This window comes from Microtus ochrogaster, unplaced genomic scaffold, assembly GCF_000317375.1.
Source record: "Microtus ochrogaster isolate Prairie Vole_2 unplaced genomic scaffold, MicOch1.0 UNK16, whole genome shotgun sequence".
Taxonomy (NCBI): Eukaryota; Metazoa; Chordata; class Mammalia; order Rodentia; family Cricetidae; genus Microtus; species Microtus ochrogaster.
The window spans coordinates 2,895,500-2,914,976 of record NW_004949114.1 but is presented as its reverse complement, the minus strand read 5'-3'; the positions used below and the strand labels follow the sequence as shown (position 1 = coordinate 2,914,976).

The 19,477-nt window shown below is 41.8% G+C and overlaps 1 protein-coding gene across 5 annotated transcripts in view; it reads right to left on the bottom strand.

The window, feature by feature from the left end:
* Ash1l (ASH1 like histone lysine methyltransferase) overlaps nt 1-19,477 on the bottom strand; it is a 162,722-nt gene that overhangs the window by 10,736 nt on the left and 132,509 nt on the right. For 4 of the 5 annotated variants that reach the window (XR_003378742.1, XM_005367130.3, XM_013353766.2 and 1 more), the window contains exons 16-21: nt 17,400-17,554; nt 11,172-11,324; nt 4,472-4,526; nt 4,259-4,391; nt 1,495-1,743; nt 423-509 (exon numbers count right to left, since the gene is read on the bottom strand). Coding sequence is in view for 4 of the 5 variants with exons in the window: in XM_005367130.3 (XP_005367187.1) it covers nt 423-509; nt 1,495-1,743; nt 4,259-4,391; nt 4,472-4,526; nt 11,172-11,324; nt 17,400-17,554 (832 nt within the window). In the remaining variant the exon portion in view is untranslated. The remainder of the gene's footprint in view (nt 1-422; nt 510-1,494; nt 1,744-4,258; nt 4,392-4,471; nt 4,527-11,171; nt 11,325-17,399; nt 17,555-19,477) is intronic. The other variant, XM_026789219.1, reaches the window with a different exon arrangement.

Sequence of the window (19,477 nt, the reverse complement as noted above, 5' to 3'; positions counted from 1 at the left end):
AAAAAAAAAAAAAACAAAAAAAAAAAGAAGAATCTTAGTTTTTTATAGTACCATTTCTTTTCCTTTTCTTTCTTCTTCCTCCTTTCTTTTTCTTTTTCTTTTTTTTTTTTCCCTAAGACAGGGTTTCTCTGTGTATCCCTGGCTGTCCTGGAACTCTATAGATCAGACTGGCCTCAAAATCAGATCTGCCTGCCTCTGCCTCACCATTGCTGGGATTAAAGACATGCACCAGTACCACTCAGCTTTATACAGTATAATTTCTTTCAGAGATCCTAAGCATCCTATTTCCTTTTGGTCACACTCCTGAGAAAAGCAAGGGCGAGAATTCCCACCCTTAGTGTCAAGCTGAGGCATGGAGAGCCCGAGCAATTCTGCATAGGAGGATCACACACTCTCTATGTGATCTAACTAGATCAGCTTACCCTGTCCACAGGCCGAGGGTCACACTGCTCACAAAGGTAGTGCTCCACATCTGTGTTCACACCCATGCAGTCACAGTGCTGCCACACCTATGAACACAGGCACACTTGACAAGGGGATTTACACTTAGTGAGAGAAGCCCTGAGAATAATGATAGTGATAAAAATAAAGGAACAGGACGGGGCAAAGTAAAAGAATTAAGCTATAAGCAGATGAGGGAAAAATCAGAAATAAATGATAAGAGGGGAAAACAATGTCTGAATAAAAGTATATACATCAATTCTTTTTTTTCACCCCAGACAGGGTTTCTCTGTCTAACTGCCCTGGTTGTCCTGGAACTCGCTCTGTAGAGCAGGCTGGCCTTGAACTCACAGAGATCCGCCTGCCTCTATTTCCTAAGTGCTGGGATTAAGGGATTGCACCACCACCATCTGGCCATCAAGTCTAATACATAGATTTGGACAAATAAAATGGGAGATGTGGAGAGAAAATGAAGATGAATGTACTGCCAAACTATCACTTGCTATGTAACACTATTAATGCTTTAGCTACTGTGAAGGCTTTATACTCCAAAAGAATTGCCCCTGACGTTTACCTGACTTTAGCCTCTTAATAAACTTATATACTATTCATAGCCCCATGAGCAAACAGACTAACAAGTACACAGGTATGCAGAATACTACACACTGAATCCAGGTCTAGACTCTTCCAGTATGGGTCATTTGTGGGTGAACTTATATACACTGGAATAGACTTGTACTCATGCTCTATACTGTGTGCTGTCGTTCATGGTTTTCAAGGTAAAGCACTATAGCAAGCACTACTTTCCTAGGTGCAGATTTTGCGAGAAAAATACAGTAAAAATGGGCAGAAAGAAGAGGAAAGGAAGATGTAAATGAAAGACAAAAAGGGAGAAAGACTCTATGATGACCAGTAGAGGATGAACAAAAGCTGCACTAAATTATGGTTCAGAAAAGGCCTGGCATGTCAACTCCAAGGAAGAGGAGGTTGCTTTTCTGAATGTGGTCACCATGCACATCAGGACCAGGCTTTTGCATCACCTTCAACACTCACCATGCATTTGTCACACTGGATCATAAGGCCTTCATCCTTGTAGAGGCCACAGATACAGCGGATGACATCATCGTCCTTTTCATGCCCGTTCTCCTTTTCAGAGACGGAGGTCTCACTGCTGTCCGCCTCACTTGCTGTTTCTCCCACAATCTCATCAATTTGTGCTGATGCCTCATGCCGGGCACTGTAATAGGCCTTTCGTAAGCGGCAAACATCTCTCCCAATTGGAGATTTACGACCATAGTACTTCTGGAAAAAGCAAAAGAAAAAAAATCATTTTTGTCCTTCTCATTTTTTACCTGTAGAGGGTGCATGGTTTTCTATATTCTCCCATTCTGGCTAACAAATTGAACTATAATGAATTAAAATTAGGATTTAGACGGTATATTTTCCATTTTTAAAATTTCTTTGCTAGTGAATTCCTGTCAAGAGCCTTACTATCCATAAGATCAAAAACAGTGATCATTAAATTTTAATTAGTACTGCAAGCATATTGTAGAAATCTTCCATTTACTTTTGTTTTGCAAATGCTTGGAGCACATAGTAAATGTCTGTGGAAGCTGGGTTCTAACAGAAACTATGTTCTAATTCAAGACTGCTCTAATTATTCTTCTACTTCTTAATTTCCCTCTCTTATTTTGTCTTTCAGTCTCTACCCCAATAACCCACTCTGTTCTCCAGGATATTTCAAAGTCATAGGAGAACTGCCTTTTTAAAGCTAGTACATAGTATTTCCTTCATACTCTAGGCTTGCTTTTGGAAGCAGGGTCTTATTATATAGCCTGGTCTGGGCTCAGACTTAGTCTTTCAAGTGCCAGGATTACAGGAATGAGCCACCATGCTTAGCCTCAAATGTAATTATTTTCAAGAACAAAAAAATGACAGATACACAATAAATAGGTAAAAATATGTAATAGAAAAGTTCAGGAAAAAATTAATATTTTATAAAGACTATATTGCTTTTGAGAAATGACTCAATCTTGCATTCCATAATTTTCTGTGTGTGTGTGTGCGTGCGCATGCACGCGCGTGTGCAGGCACACAGATGCATGTATGTATGCCTACCTGCCTGCGTAAGCCACAGAATGAGCTTAGGTGTCATCCTGAGGAACCCTGTCCACCTTCTTTTGACTTGGAGTTAACCAGTTAAAATGGTTGGCCAGGGGGCCCCAGGATCCTCCTGTCTCTATCTCCTCGACTTTAGAATTGTAAGGGCATACCATCACACCTGGCTTTTCTTTCTAAACAGGGTCTCATTATGTAGCCTTGGCTGGCTTAAAACTCAAGCTATAGCCAGGCAGTGGTGACATACACCTTTAATCCCAAGATTTAGGAGGCCGAGAGAGGCAGATCTCTGTGGAGTTCGAGGCCAGCCAGGTCTACAGATTGAGTTCCAGGACAGGCTCCAAAGCTACAGAGAAACCCTGTCTTGAAAAACAAACCTCAAGCTATAGACCAGGCTGGCATCAAACCCACAGGATTTTCCTTGCCTTTGCCTCACTCATGCTGGGATTAAAGGTATGAGACACTGTATCTAACCACACCTGGTATTTTCATCTATGTTTTGGGGATCAATGCTTGTATAGTGTAAGTATGTTTACTGAGTTAATTTTTTAATTAAAAATTGTTATTGTCATATAGGCACATATATGCCATGGCATGCATTTGGTCAGATAATGACTTAGCACGATGAGTCCTTTTCTTCCAACACTACACTGTGGGTTCTGGGAACAAAGTCAGGTTACCTGAAGAGTCATCTTCCTGACTGAGAACCCACCCCACCAGCCCTGCCAAAGACAGGAACATACTGTAAGGAATTCTATGTAGCCCAGGCTGTCTCTGAACTCACAGAGATCTACCTGCATCTGCCATCCAAGTGCTGGGAGTGAAGTTGATTAGAGTATTTTTTAAGATTTATTTTTATGTGTATTCGTGTTTTTCCTGCATGTATATCTATTTGTGTAAGGGTGCCAGATCCCCCTAGAACTGGAGTTACAGACAGCTGTGAGCTGCCGTGTGGGTGTGGGAAGTGAATGCAGGGGTCCTCTTGAAGAGCAATTAGTGCTCTTAATCACAGAGCCATCTCTCCAACCTGCCTAGAATATTTTTAACGAACAGAATTTCACATTATTTAGCACAATGTAATGCATATTCTAAAAAAACAAAGAAAATGACTTGTTTTGGGTCTGGAGAAATGGTTCAGTAATTCAGAGTATTGGCTTCTCTTGCATAGAAAGTTCAGTTGCTAGCATTCACAACATGGCGCACAACCATCTCCAACTCCAGTTCTGGCCTAAGTGGACATTGCATACATGTAGGCAAAACAAAGATTAAAAAAATTAAAACAAAATTACTGTCAAGTCGATAAGATGGCTAAGGTAAGGGTGCTGCGGCTAAGCCTGACAAGCTGAGTTTGATCCTTGGGACTCACATGCCAGGAAGAGGGAGCTTATGCCTCCGCATGCTGCTGTGACGCATAGGTACTCACAAATAAACAAATGTACTGATTAAAAGAACATTATGCCAGGTGTGGTGGTGCACGCCTTTAATCCCAACATGTGGAGGCAGAGGCAGTAGGACCTCTGTGAGTTCAAGGCTAGTCTGGTCTACAAAGCAAGTAACCAAGACAGCTAGGACTGCTACACAGAGAAACTCTGTCTTGAAAAACCAAAAAAGAAAGTTATTGTCTTTCCCAAAAAGAAACTTTTAAAATAGCTCTTTTCAGATCAAACTTCTTAAATTTGTGTTTGAAGGTAGGAAATACCTCAGCATTTCGAAAGACCTTGAGCATGTCGGCATCAAAAGCGTCCACTGTTTTATAATACCCAATGAGGATCTGCTTCTCTATGGTGCTGAGGTCCAGGGGGTCAGAGATCTTCTCGTAATAGTCAGCATTTCTGGAACACAAGCAGGCTGTCATTCTGGGGCACTACCTTCTTAACTGAGCTCTATAAGGCTATCACAAATGTATACCTACTTTTTCTTTGGGGGAAGATTCAGAAGTGGAGCTGCAAGGGCTTGTTGTGAAGAATCTGTAGAAGAGTACAAGGTTTAGTACACAAACGCTAAAAGACAATCACGGTACTTGCTTAGCCAGACTGCCTGCCTGCCTCTCCCTCCCTTTCTTCTACTTGAGATGGAGGTCTTGTTTTGTTGTTTAAACTGGTCTAGAACTCATGGGTTAAAAGAGTAGCTAGAATTACAACCACCTACCAGTACACTTGGCTTGTACTATTTTTATTAAAATTTATTTTTCTTGGTCAGATGTAATGGTCCATATCTGTAATCCCAGCACCTGGTACCAGAGGCTGAGGATGGCATGAGTTTGGATGGATTATACTATTTGTTTTTCTTTTTTAAAAGGGGACCTGGGGATAGAACTCAGAGCCTTGAACATGCTAGGGGAGTTATTTTTCAATAAAGAACAGTCCCAGCCTATAAACATTCATCCTTTTTCTTTCTGGAGCTTTTAATTATTTGCATTTTATATGTCTGTGCATCTGCCGGACTGTCTGTACTCCACACCTATGTAGCGCCGTTGGGAAACAGAATAGAGCATTGGATTTCCTGAGATTAGTTACAGACAGTGGTGAAATACCATGTGAGTGCTGGAAACCAAACCTGAGCCTTGTCAAAGAGCAGCCACCGCTCTTAACTACTGTGCCATCTCTCAATCCTGTAGGCCCATATTTCTACATGGTACGGCGACCAGAATCCCAGGCCACAGCTTGCACCTGCTGCCCAGATGGTCAGTCACCTAGGTCACCAAACCCGTCAAAGGGTCAGGATGTTGTTCTGCTCCTTCTTTGTAATCTGGAGGTCGCCTGGGATAGAGATGCTAATTCAGCCTATGTGACAGGGCTGGCATACAAAGCAGGAAGAAAGGAAGACATGACAGAGTGGGCATAGAAAGATGTGAACGTGACTAAAGCCATTCACCTGGCTACTTAGGAAACAGAATGCTAATGAATTTCCCCCTCAGTTTATGTTTTGGAATATAAGGCTGCTTGGAAAATAAACGAAGGAATTTTCAGGATGTGAACTCAGGATTTCGTGAGGGATCTCTGAGAATCTCCCTCCTGATAAAGCCATGTGAGTTGTGTCTTTATTCCCATGCCTCCCCTTTGGAGACACCATCCCCACATTATCCTTTAAAAAATTATTAGCCAGGGGCTAGAGAGATGGCTCAGAGGTTAAGAGCATTGCCTACTCTTCCAAAGGTCCTGAGTTCAATTCCCAGCAACCACATGGTGGCTCACAACCGTCTGGTAAAGGGGTTTGGTGCCCTCTTCTGGCCTGCAGAAGTATACACACAGACAGAATATTGTATAAATAAATAAATATTAAAAAAAATAAAACAAAACAAAAAAAATTATTAGCTGGGCAGTGGCCACACATGCCTTTAATCCTAGCACTCGGGAGGCAGAGGCAGATGGATCTCTGTGAGTTTGAAGCCAGCCTGGTCTATAAGAGCTAGTTCCAGGACAGGCTCCAAAGCCACAGAGAAACCCTGTCTAGAATTCCCCCCACCAAAAAAAAGAAAAGAAAAAAATCATTATTTTAAGTGTACAGGTGTTCTGGCTGCCATGTATGTCTGTGTACTATATGATGTGCGTGGTGCCCCCAAAGACCAGAAGAGAGCACTGGATACTCTGGAACTGGAGTTATTAGCAGTGGTGAGCCATTATGCAGGCTGGAAATTTCAATGTGTGTTCTCTGCAAGAGCAAACAGTACTCTTAACTACTAAGCCATTGCTCCAGAATCTAAACATCTTTTAATTAAAAAAACTAGAATTTTCCACATTAAAAGTTGAGAATCAAAACCTTACTCCCTTCTGCCCCAAGAGATAAAACAATATATTAAAAATCAAGCAGGGAAACCCACCCATCCCTGTGACCTCAGAGGAACTCTGAAGAACAGGCTGCAACTGCACACAGTGGACCAAGAGGTGAGATGATAGTGTACATAAGTGACCCCAAGAATTCTACCAGCGAAATCGTACAGCTGACAAACACATTCAGTACTGTGGCAAGATACAAGATTAACTAAAAAAAAAAAAAAATTTTAAAAATCAGTAGCCCCCCCTCCTATATACAAATGATAAAGAAGATGAGAAAGAAATCAGAGAAACATCACCATTCACAATAGCCAGAAATAACATAAAAATATCTTGGGGTAACACTAACCAAACAAGTGAAAGACCTGTTCAACATAACTTTTCAAGTCTTTGAAGGAAGAGACTGAAGAAGATATCATTAAATGGAAAGAAAGATCTCCATGCTCCTGATAGGTAGGATCAACATAATAACAATGGCAATCCTACCAAAAGCAATCTACAGATTCAATGTAATCCCTATCAAAAGCCCAATACAATTCTTCACAGATCTTAAAAGAACAATACTGAACTTTATATGGAAAAGCAAAAATCCCAGGATAGCCAAAACAATTCTGTATAATAAAAGAACTTCTGGAGTGATCACCATCACTGACACCAAGCTCTATTACAGTGCTACAGTAATGAAAACAGCCTGGTATTGGCATAAAAACAGACAGGTTGATGAATAGAATCGAATCGAAGTCCCAGATATTAATCCATGCACCTATGAACACCTGATTTTTGAAAAAGAAGCTAAAATTATAAAATAGAAAAAGAAAGCAATTAAAAAATGGGGTACAGGTCTAAACAGAGAATTGCAAATCAAAACTAATCTAGAGGGAACAGGATGGTCAAGATGAGGGAAGTCAATGACCTAGAACAAGAGAAGATACCGTGATTGAGGAAGCCATTATGGGCCTAGCAAGAAACCTGGCACTAGAGAAATTCCCAGGAATCCACGAGGATGACCCCAGCTAAGACCCTAAGCAGTAGAGGAGAGGGTGCCCGAACTGGCCTTGCCCTGTAGTCAGATTGACGACTATCTTAAATACCACCCCAGAACCTTCATCCAGCAACTGATGGAAGCAGATGCAGAGAACTATATAGCACAGCACTGGACTGAGCTCCCAAAGTCCAGTCACGGAGAGGGAGGAGTGAGAATATGAGCAAAGAGGTCAAGACCATGATGGGGACCATTCACGGAAACAGTTTACCTGAGCTAATGGAAGCCTTCCAACTCCAGACTGACAGTGAGGAAAGGACCCAACTAGGCCCTCTGAATGTGGGTGTGACAGTTGCATGGCTGGGGCAGACTGTGGGGCCACTGGCAATGAGACTAGGACTTATCCCTGCTGCTTGTTCTGGCTTTTTGGAACCCATTCTCCCTTGACGGATACCCTGCTTAGCCTACATATAGTGGGGAGGGCCGTGGCTCTGCCTCAACACAATCAATGTGCTAGACTTTGTTGACTTCCCATGGGAAGCATTCCCCACTCTGAGGAGTAGCATGGGGAGTTTTTTTTTTAGGGGGGGGGAGGTGGCAAGGGAAGGTGGAGGGAGCAGGAGGAAAGGAGGGATTGAGAAATGGTTTGGCATGTAAAACAAGAAAACATAGTTTTTTTTAAAAAAAAAATATTTTCTTACCCCATCCTGACCAAAATTAAGCAGGATTATGAAGATTATAGAATATATACTGGAAATGGTAAACAATGATAGGTGGGCAATAAGAATAATTGTTCAGGGCTGGAGAGATGGCTCAGAGGTTAAGAGCATTGCCTGCTCTTCCAAAGGTCCTGAGTTCAATTCCCGGCAACCACAAGGTGGCTCACAATCATCTGTAAAGAGGTCTGGCGCCCTCTTCTGGCCTTCAGGCATACACACAGAATATTGTATACATAATAAATAAATATTTAAAAAAACTAAAAAAAAAGAATAATTGTTAAGACACTTAGAGTAAATTCTTTTTTTTTTTAAATTTGTTTTTCAAGACAGGGTTATCTGTGGCTTTGGAGCCTGTCCTGGAACTGGCTCTTGTAGACCAGGCTGGCCTCGAACTCACAGAGATCTGCCTCCCTCTGCCTCCAGAGCGTTGGGATTAAAGGTATGTGCCACTGCCGCCTGGTTAGGGTAAATTCTTGCTCCTGCTTGTGGGCCTGCTGGTTTCAAGCCACTAGGCAAGCAAGGAAGACCTTGAGTTTCTAATTCTTGTGCTATCCCTGTCACAGGATGGCAGATATTTTTATTTATTTTGACGTGCGTGGATGTTTTGCCTGCATGAATGTGTACCACCTATGTACAGTGATAAAAAAAGATCTGTATATTGTTTTTCTGAGACAGGGTTTCTCTGTGTAGCCCTGGCTGTCCTGGAACTCACTCTGTAGACCAAAGTAGCTTTGAAGTCAGAGACCTATCTGCCATTGTCTTCTGAGTCAGGGATTAAAGGCGTGTGCCAGCCCCAAGCAACCCCCAGAAGGCCTCCCTTGTTATGGTGTGGACCATAACAATCCTCCCTGGGCTGAGATTAAAGGCATAGGCTACTACACTTACAATTTTTTTATATATTTTTTATTGATATTTATTGAGCTCTACATTTTTCTCCGCTCCCCTCCTTTCCTCTCCCCTCCCACTTGAAATCCTCTCCCAATGTCCCCAATTTACTCAGGAAATCTTGTCTTTTTCTACTTTCTACTTCCCATGTAGATTAGATCTATGTAAATCTCTCTTAGTGTCCCCACTGTTGTCTAAGTTCCCTGGGATTGTGGTTTGTAGGCTGGCTTTCTTTGCTTTATGTTTAAAAACCACCTATGAATGAGTACATGTGAAAAATTGTCTTTCTGTGTCTGGGTTCCCTCACTCAAAATGATGCTTTCTAGCTCCATCCATTTTCCTGCAAAATTTCCTGTCGTTATTTTTTTCTACTGTGTAGTACTCCATTGTGTAAATGTACCACATTTTCCTTATCTATTCTTCGACTGAGGGTCATTTAGGTTGTTTCCAGGTTCTGGCTATGACAAACAAAGCTGCTATGAACATAGTTGAACACATGTCCTTGTGGCATGATTGAGCATCCTTTGGATATATACCCAAAAGTGGGATTTACTGGGTCTTGAGGAAGGTTGTTTCTTAATTTTTCTAAGAAATCGCCACACTGACATCCAAAGGGGTTGTACCAGCTTGCATTCCCACCAGCAATGCAGAAGTGTTCCCTTTTCCCCACAACCTCTACAGCATAAGTTGTCATCAATGTTTTTGATCTTGGCCATTCTTACAGGTGTAAGATGGAATCTCAGAGTTGTTTTGATTTGCATTTCTCTGATGACTAAGGATGTTGAACATTTCCTTAAGTGTCTTTCAGCCATTTTAGATTCCTCTGTTGAGAGTTCTCTGTTTAGGTCTGTACTCCAGTTTTTAAAAATTGGATTATGTGTTTTTTTGGTGTCCAGTTTCTTGAGTTCTTGGCAAATTTCGGAGATCAGACCTCTGTCTGATGTGGGGTTAGTGAAGATCTTTTCCCATTCTGTAGGCTGTCATTTTGTCTTGTTGACCATGTCCTTTGCTTTACAGAAGCTTTTCAGTTCCAGGATGTCCCATTTATTAATTGTTTCTCTCAGTGTCTGTGCTACTGGGGTTATACTTAGGAAGTGGTCTCCTGTGCCAATGCATTCAAGTGTACTTCCCACTTTCTTTTCTATAAGGTTCAGTGTGGCTGGCTTTATGTTGAGGTCTTTGATCCATTTGGACTTGAGTTTTGTGCATGGTGATAGATATGGGTCTATTTTCATTCTTCTACATGTTGATATCCAGTTATGCCAGCATCACTTGTTAAATATGCTTTTTTCCATTTGATATTTTTTGCTTCTTTATCAAATATCAGGTGTTTGAAAATGTGTGGATTGATATTCGAGTCTTCTATTTGGTTCCATACATTTATAATTTTTAAAAATTTATTTGACTTTATTTTACATACATTGGTGATTTGCCTGTATTCAAGTCTATGTGAGGGTGTAAGATCTCCTGAAACTATAGTTGCAGACAGCTGTGAGCTGCCATGTGTATGCTGGGAATTGAACTCAGGTCCTCTGGAAGAGCAGACCATGCTCTTAACCAATGAGTCAACTCTCCAGCCCTGATAAGTTTACAACTGCAATATTACCTCATCAACAGATGGAAATTAGACATAAAGATTACCTATCCTCTAACTTAAAAAAATTATTTATAAAAACAGTACTTAATTATAAAAAATAAACACAACACTGATAAGTGCAATGCTTTGAGTTCAAATTCCTAACCAGGTTATTTGTTTTGATTTTCGATTTCTGACAAAAGGTAGAACATGGGGCTGGAGAAATGGTTCAGCAATTAAGAGATGACCTGAGTTTAATTCACACATTAGTAAGCTGACTCTGGCTCCAGGAGATCTGGCACCACCTTCTGACCTCCACGAGCACTGCATGTACATGGACAAACTTGACTCCCCGCAACACATAATCTTTTTAAAAATGTAAGGATGCAGAGGCCTGGCTGCTTTGGCAGAGGATTCCAGTACCCACATGGCAGCTCACAGTTATCTGTAAATCCAGTTCCAGAGGATCCAATGTCCTTTTCAGTCCTCTGCTGGTAACTGACATGCATGTGGTACACAGGTAAATGCAGGCTCCCAAACACATGAAAAAGAAAACCTAAAATCTCTTATCTAATAACAACAATAAGAACAAATCCATCTCTTAAATTCATAATGCTACAGTGTTGCTGGTTCATGAGATCTAGGGCTTCTCAGGAGAGGGTGAGTGACATGCATACCTTTGTAAGAGATGATACCATCACAGATCTCTTTGAAGATCTGTGCTAGGCGTGCTGCCCGAGCCACTTCCAGGTTTTCTTCTGCAGCTGCCAAGCGTCTTGTTCGAACAGATCTAGCTGTCTGCAGGGCAGAGAACTGGGTCATGAAGACATCTGCAAAGAGAAGGTGTAAAGCGGTTCAAGAAATGAAGAATTTGATGCATGTTTTTCTTTTCCAGATGACTAGTTCTTTCTATTTTTTTAATCTATTATCTTAATATCTTTAGGATATTAAGTAGAATTAGTGGGCTTCTCTTCCTCTACATAAAAAAACTAGAAAACACTACTGTTTCTATATAGTGGTAAATGCTACAGAGTGCAGTGGCTCCAAGTGTATATACTCCATAATGAGTCTAAGCAGCCTCCATCTTTCTCACTTTCTTCTCTCCTCCCTATATTAACATGCTGCTTACACCCTCCCACCCTTAAGTCTCTCGGCAGCTAAGAGCTTGTAATATTGCTCTTGTTGAGGACCTGAGTTTAATTCTTAGCTCCCATGTCAGGTAGTTCACAACCTTCTCTAACTCCAGTGTCCTGGTATGTCATGTCTTCCTCTAGACTTATACACTTAATATACAAAAGTCTTTAGATAAACGTGTGAGTGAGCCGAGTCTAAGCTGCAGGAAGTACTCTTTCTATTTCCAGCTCACGTCCTCTCTTGCGGTGCTGCTAAAAACAGTCTTGCCAAAGTCAATGTGAGGAGGAGGATGGCAAACTGGAGTGCATGTACGTGTGAATTTAGCAACAGGCAGTGTACCTGGCACTACATTGCTCTGGTTGGGTCATATACATCAGGCTGGCCTTAAATACGCAGTTCCTCTGCTTCTGCATCCTAAATACTGGGATTATAGAATGTCATCACACCTGGCTCAAATAATTTTTTTTTTTGTTGTTGTTGGTTTTTCTGAGACAGGGTTTCTCTGTAGCTTTGCAGCCTGTCCTGGAACTCACCATGTAGACCAGGCTGACTCCCTAGTGCTGGGATTAAAGGCATGCGTCACCACCGCCTGGCTTGTTTTCTTATTTTCATGTATTTAGGTTGGAAGGAGGCAATCATAGGGAAGTGGTTAGCAATTTGGGACTCCTTTTTGTTTAGGCACACACTTCTCTTTTAAAAAGTGGCAGCATTAGACACTGATCATACTCACACACCCCTCTCTGAATAATTCACCAGGTAACTTGAAAGATAGGACCCTTTGGTAGTTTAAAATGAAAATGGCCCCCAAAGGGAGTGGCACTATTAATCCACACACCTATGAACATCTGATTTTTGACAAAGAAGCAAAAAATATAAAATGGAGAAAAAAGCATATTTAACAAATGGTGCTGGCATTAACTGGATATCAACATGTAGAAGAATGAAAATAGACCCATATCTATCACCATGCACAAAACTCAAGTCCAAGTGGATCAAAGACCTCAACCTAAAGTCAACCACACTGAACCTCACAGACGAGAAAGTGGGAAATATACTTGAATGTATTGGCACAGGAGACCAATTCCTAAATATAACCCCAGTAGCACAGACACTGAGAGAAACAATTAATAAATGGGACCTCCTGGAACTGAAAAGCTTCTGTAAAGCAAAGGACACGGTAAACAAGACAAAACGGTAGCCCACAGAAGGGGAAAAGATCTTTACTAACCCCACCTTGGACAGAGAGCTAATCTCCAAAATATACAAAGAACTCAAGAAACTGGTCATTAAAAGAATAAAAAGTCCAATAAAAAATGGAGTACAGACCTAAACAGAGAACTCTCAACAGAGGAATCTAAAATGACTGAAAGACACTTAAGGAAATGTTCAACATCCTTAGCCATCAGAGAAATGCAAATCAAAACAACTCTAAGATTCCATCTTACACCTGTAAGAATGGCCAAGATCAAAAACACTGATGACAACTTATACTGGAGAGGTTGTGGGGAAAAGAAAACACTCCTGCATTGCTGGTGTGAGTGTAAGCTGGTACAACCCCTTTGGATGTCAGTGTGGCGATTTCTCAGAAAATTAAGAAACAACCTTCCTCAAGACCCAGCAATAGCACTTTTGGGTATATCTCCAAAGGATGCTCAATCATGCCACAAGGACATGTGCTCAACTATTTTCATAGCAGCATTGTTTGTCATGGCCAGAACCTGGAAACAACCTAAATGCCCCTCGACTGAAGAATGGATAAGGAAAATGTGGTACATTTACACACTGAAGTACTACACAGCAAAAAATAATGACATCTTGAAATTTGCAGGCAAACGAATGGATCAAGAAAACATATTGAGTGAGGTAATCCAGACTCAGAAAGACAAATATAATATGTACTCACTTATAAGTGGCTTTTAGACATAAAGCAAAGAAAACCAGCCTACGATTCACAATCCCAGAGAATCTACACAACAAAGAGGACCCTAAGAGAGACATACATGGATCTAATCTACATGGGAAGTAGAAAAAGACAAGATCTCTGGAGTAAATTGGGAACATGGAGTTCATGGGAGAGGGATGAAGGGGAGAGGGGCAAGGAAGGGAGAGGAAATCCGGGTGGGAGGTGGTGGTGGCGCACACCTTTAATCCCAGCACAGGGGAGGCAGAGGCAGGAGGATCTCTATGAATTCGAGGTCAGCCTGGTCTACAAAAGCTAGTTCTAGGACAAACTCCAAAGTTACAGAGAAACCTTGCCAAAAAAAAAAAAAAAAAAAAAAAAAAAAGCCCCCAAAGGGAATATAGCCTTTTTGCTCAGGATACCATCCAGTGAGTCAGCTGACTTCCTGTAGCCTGTAAGATGTGGAATTCATATTTCTCTGGGCTGGTGAGATTGCTAAGTGGGATGAGAAGTTTGATGAAAAGTCTAACGCCCTGAGTTTGAGCCCCAGGACTTCCACAAGGTGTCTTCTGTCCTCCACATTCATGCCTGCCACTCTTTCTAAGACAAAGAAAACTGACCAAAAGTCATAATCCCAGTACTATGAAGACACAGAAAGGAGGAATGGGTATTCAAGGTCATTCTCAGTTATATAGCAAGTTCAAAGCTAGTGTGAGCTACACAGACCCTGTCTCCTAAGTGCAAAACAAGAAACAAAAACTCTTTAAAGAAGTTATCTAATTAATTAATTTGAAACAAGGCCACTGTGTCCCAGGCTGGCTTCAAACTGATGATGATCTGCCTGCCTCACTCTCAGTGCTGATTATATGATGTGGGAGACTTTTGTGTTGATTTCATTGGTTAAATAAAGAAACTGCCTTGGCCCTTTAACAGGACAGAAAATTAGGTAGGCAGAGTAAACAGAACAGAATGCTGGGAGAAAGAAAGCCGAGTCAAGAGTTGCCATGATTCTCCCACTCCAGACAGATGCAGGTTAAGATCTTTCCTGGTAAGCCAGCTCGTGGTGCTACACAGAATATTAGAAATGGGTTAGATCAATATGTAAGAGCTAGCCAATAAAGGGCTGGAACTAATGGGCCAGGCAGTGTTTAAAAGAATACAGTTTCCATGTAATTATTTCGGGTAAAGGTAGCCGGGTGGCAGGAAGCAGCCCACCGCTCATATCACAACAATTATAGGTATTCATTAAGTCACAGGCCTGGCTCTTTCTTTTGAGACACTGTAATGACTCATGCAGCTAGCTCAGGCTGGCCTGCAATGGTGATTTGAAATACTCGATTCTTTTGCCTCTACCTCACAAATGATGGGGCTACAGGTAGTGCCACCATGTCTGTGCCGCCCCCCCCCCCTTAATAGTTAGTTACTTACCTTTTTTTTAAAATATATTTATTTATTTATTATATATACAATATTCTGTCTGTATGTATGCCTGCAGGCCAGAAGAGGGCCCCAGACCCCATTACAGATGGTTATGAGCCACCATGTAGTTGCTGGGAATTGAACTCAGAACCTTTGGAAGAGCAGGCAATGCTCTTAACCTCTGAGCCATCTCTCCAGCCCCTAGTAACTTACCTTTGTGAATGTGCGTATGTCCCAGAACACTTGCAAAAACAAGAGGACAGTTTTCAGAAGTCTCTTCTCTCCTTCTACTATATGGGTCCCAGGGAAACTCAGGTTGTTGGGTCTGGTAGCAGGAGTCTTATCTGCTGAACCATTTTGCTGGTTCTGAGCATGGTCTTTTTAATATTTTCCTTCCTACCTTTCAATAAGACAGGCTTTTGTTTGGCTGGGTGGTGGCGGTGCATGCCTTTAATCCCAGCACTCAGGAGGTAGAGGCAGGCAGATCTCTATGAGTTTGAGGCCAGTCTGGTCTACAAGAGCTAGTTCCAGGACAGGCTCCAAAGCTTCAGAGAAACCCTGTCTTGAAAAAGTGGAAAAAAAAAAAAAGACAGGCTCTGGTGTAGCCACTGTATGGCTTGAGGCTGGCCTTCAACCCCGGATCTTCATGCTTTCACATCCCAACAGCTGGTATTAAAGGCATGCACAACCATATCCTACACTACACATTTCATGGGTCAGGTATTGTGGTGAGATTTTAATCCTAGCACTTGGAAGGCAGAAGCATGCTGTGGGACAAGCATGTCTTGTACCTTGTAAAGATTTGTTACTTGTATTGGTTTAATAAAATGCTGATTGGTCAATAGCCAATCAGGAAGTAGAGACACGGCCACCAGAATAGGAGAATTCTGGGAAGAGGAAAGGCTCATTCATCAGTCATCACTCAGACTCACTCAGACACAGAGGAAGCAAGATAAGAATGCTTCAGTGATAAAAGGTACCAAGCCACGTGGCTGACACAGACAAGAATATGTGGGATGTAAGAGTTAAATAATAAGAAGCCTGAGCTAATATAAACCAACCAGTTAGCTGGGCAGTGGTGGCGGCGCATACCTTTAATCCCAGCACTCGGGAGGCAGAGGCAGGCGGATCTCCGTGAGTTTGAGGCCAGCCTGGTCTACAAGAGCTAGTTCCAGGACAGGCTCCAAAGCTACAGAGAAACCCTGTCTCAAAAAATCAAAAAAAAAAAAAAATAAACCAACCAGTTTATAATTAATGTAGACCTCTGTGTGTTTCTTTGGGACTGAACAGCTTTGGGACTGGGTGAGACAGAAACCTCTGTCAACATAAGCAGGTGGATCTCTGTAAGTCAGAGCAAGCCTGTTCTACAAAGTGAGTCCTAGGATAGCCAGAGATATACAGTGAGACAAAGTGTCAAAATAAAACTAATGAAACAAAACAAAAGGATGCACAGACAAAGCTGCATCTCATCTGTTCTGGACTGGATACTAGCTCAAATAATGAGGCTATTTCTAACATTCACTCAAAAAGACTGGAAAAAGGAAACCAAATGTTTTGGATGTATAGTTCTTATGTAAATATGTGAGCAAAGTCCTTGGATTTATGGTTATGATTTTTTTCTCTCCATAATGCATTTGCCATCACTGTGTAAAGTAACTGAGACAGGGGAAGGTGAAGGTGCCTGGCCCATGCAAGCCTGGTGATCTGACTTCAATCTCTGGAAGCCGTGTAAATTTAGAAAGAGAAAACTAATTCCATGAAATAGCACTCTAGTCTTCACGTATGTGTTGAGGCACACATGACCCAACCCTTACATCATTTATATACACATACCCTTCAATAAAAAAAAAGCTGGGCAACTTACCCACTCCAAATAGATACTATAACGTAGTCTTGGATGGCCTGGAACACAGTATTTTGATAAGGCTGGTCTCAAACTCCTTGCTTCTGTTGTCTGAGTGCCAGGATTACAGGTGTATACCACCATACCCAGCTCTAAAATTTTTTTTATTTAACGTGTATTTTGCCTGTATTCATATATACCCTGTGCATGAAGTGTCCATGGAGGCTAGAGGAGGGCACTGGATCTCCTAGAACTGTAGTTACATAGTGGCAGTGTGCCACTATGGTTCCTAGAGTGCTAGGAAGTAAACCTGGGTCCTCTGGAAAGTCAGCCAGTGCTCCCAAAAGATGAGTCATCTCTTCAATCCTGATTTTTTAAAAGTAATTAAAATGACCATTTTTGAATAATTTTATAGAATTAAGAATAAGTCTTCCGAGAAAGATGGTGGTGGCACAAGAATTTTACCAGCACTTGGGAGGCAGAGGCAGGTAATCTCTGTAAGTTTGACGTCAGCTTGGCTACTAAGAGTTCCAGAACAGCCAGGGCTACACAGAGAGATCCTGCCTCAAAAAATAAAACAAGAAAAGAATAAGTCTTCCTATGCCTTACCAGACTTAATATTCCCGTCATCTCTACAGATGCCATTCCAACGGGTGTACAATGATGTTGAGTGGATGTCACGGTTGTGCTTTACTTCTTCCTGTTTCTGATGAATCTTTTCCCAGTTTCGGACCAAGAACACATGATGCTTTAATATAAAGTTTCTGCAAGAAAAGAGAGGGGTGTTCCTTAATAATCCAGTAGGACTTTATTACATGCTCACTTTCCACTGCTGCTAAGTGACATAGGTAGGTGAGCAGAACAGCGACGAGGCAGGGTTCCTGTGTAACAGTCCTTGCTGTCAGGGAACTAGTTCTGTAGACCAGGCTGGCCACAAACTCCTAAGACCTGGGATTAAAGGTGTGCGCCATCACCGCCTGGTTGAGTTTGGAGCTTTGAATAAAGACAATTACAGAATTTGACGCTGGCAATTCACACTGGTTATCTGAGCACTTAGGGGACTCGGACTTGAAAGCCTACTTGGGTGCTGGAGAGATGGCTCAGAGGATAAGAGCACTAGCTATTCTTACAGAGGTCATGAGTTCAATTGCCAGCAACCACATGGTACCTCCCAGGTACCTATAATGAGATCTGGTGCCCTCTTCTGGCATACAGGCATGCAAACCATATGCATTATTTATACATAATAAACAAATAAATCTTAAAAGGAAAAAAAAAGAAAGCCTACTTGGGAAAGACAATGTGACTTGCAAAACAACTAAATACCATTTTCCTATATTATCTTCAAACATTTGGTAAGAAAATAAATAAATGAGAAAGCAGAGATTTTTGGAATGTTGTATAAATCTTGTTTTATTTATGGTCCTGAATTCACTATTATAGTCTAGGTTGAACTCAAATCGTGTAACCTTCTAGTTTCCAACTCCTAAGAATACAGAAGTATACCATGTAGGGATAAGTCCCGCCCCTTAGGGGGCGTGTTCGCCTTGGGCTAATGTTTGCTTATATATTTGGTGAGCAAGCTCCCAGCCGCTGCTTCTGCTTTCCTGGTCTCCACGGGAACGGTGGTTCTGTAAGTCTATTAAAGCTATATATATATATATATATATATATATAATTTTTACAATCTGTCTGCATTCATTTACGCTGTTACATTTTGGCGTCCAACGTCGGGCTATTTTACCCCCGACTCAAGCGGGGAGCCCGCTAGCTAACACAGCACCCTCCTGGGTGCTGATTTTTAGTTCGTGACTCGGGCCCAAGTGCTGAGTCTGAGAGACACTCCGCCACACAGGCCCATTCTGCCTGCCTTGGCTAAGTTTGCAGCGGAACCCCACTGCCTGAATTAACAGAAGCTCAAGTATCTGCGGTTTTGCAACAAAAGCCGCCACAGTGGCAGATTTGGTCTGATACAAAGTGACTTGGCCAGGCCATGGTGGCAGACGCCTTTGATACCAGAACTTGGGAAGCAGAGGCAGGCAGATCTCTGTGAGTTTGAGGCCCGCCACGTGGTAGAAGCGCACACCTTTAGTCCCAGCACTTGGGAGGCAGAGGCAGGCGGATCTCTGTGAGTTTGGGGCCGGCCAGGCAGTGGTAGCACACGCCTTTAATCCCAGCACTCGGGAGGCAGAGACAGGCGGATCTCTGTGAGTTCGAGGCCAGCCTGGTCTACAAGAGCTAGTTCTAGCACAGGCTCCAAAAACACAGAGACCACCACTGGGAGGAACCGATCATTGCAGGTAAAAAATTTTTCTTTTATAAACAAAATGTCTGAACACATTACTGTTCAAGAATTTAAAAGTTTAAAAAAAAAAGAATTTAACAGTTTTTTTAATTGTACCATGTGGGAGATTTTACAAGAGGTGTCTTGTAAAATCACCCAACATCTATGGATCCTTCTGGGATTCATAGTTTTTATTGGCACTAAATGGATTGATAATAGAAAAATGATAAAGTCTTTACGAGACGAATCCAGGATTCTTAAGGCAGAGATTGAATGCTTAAAAACAATTGAGAATGACAACAATCTTCTCAAAAATCAGTTTGAAGTTCTTCAGGCTGATGTTAAGGAGAAATTCATTACTATGGAAGAGGGAACAGCTGATTTGGATCGTAAGCTTCAGTCC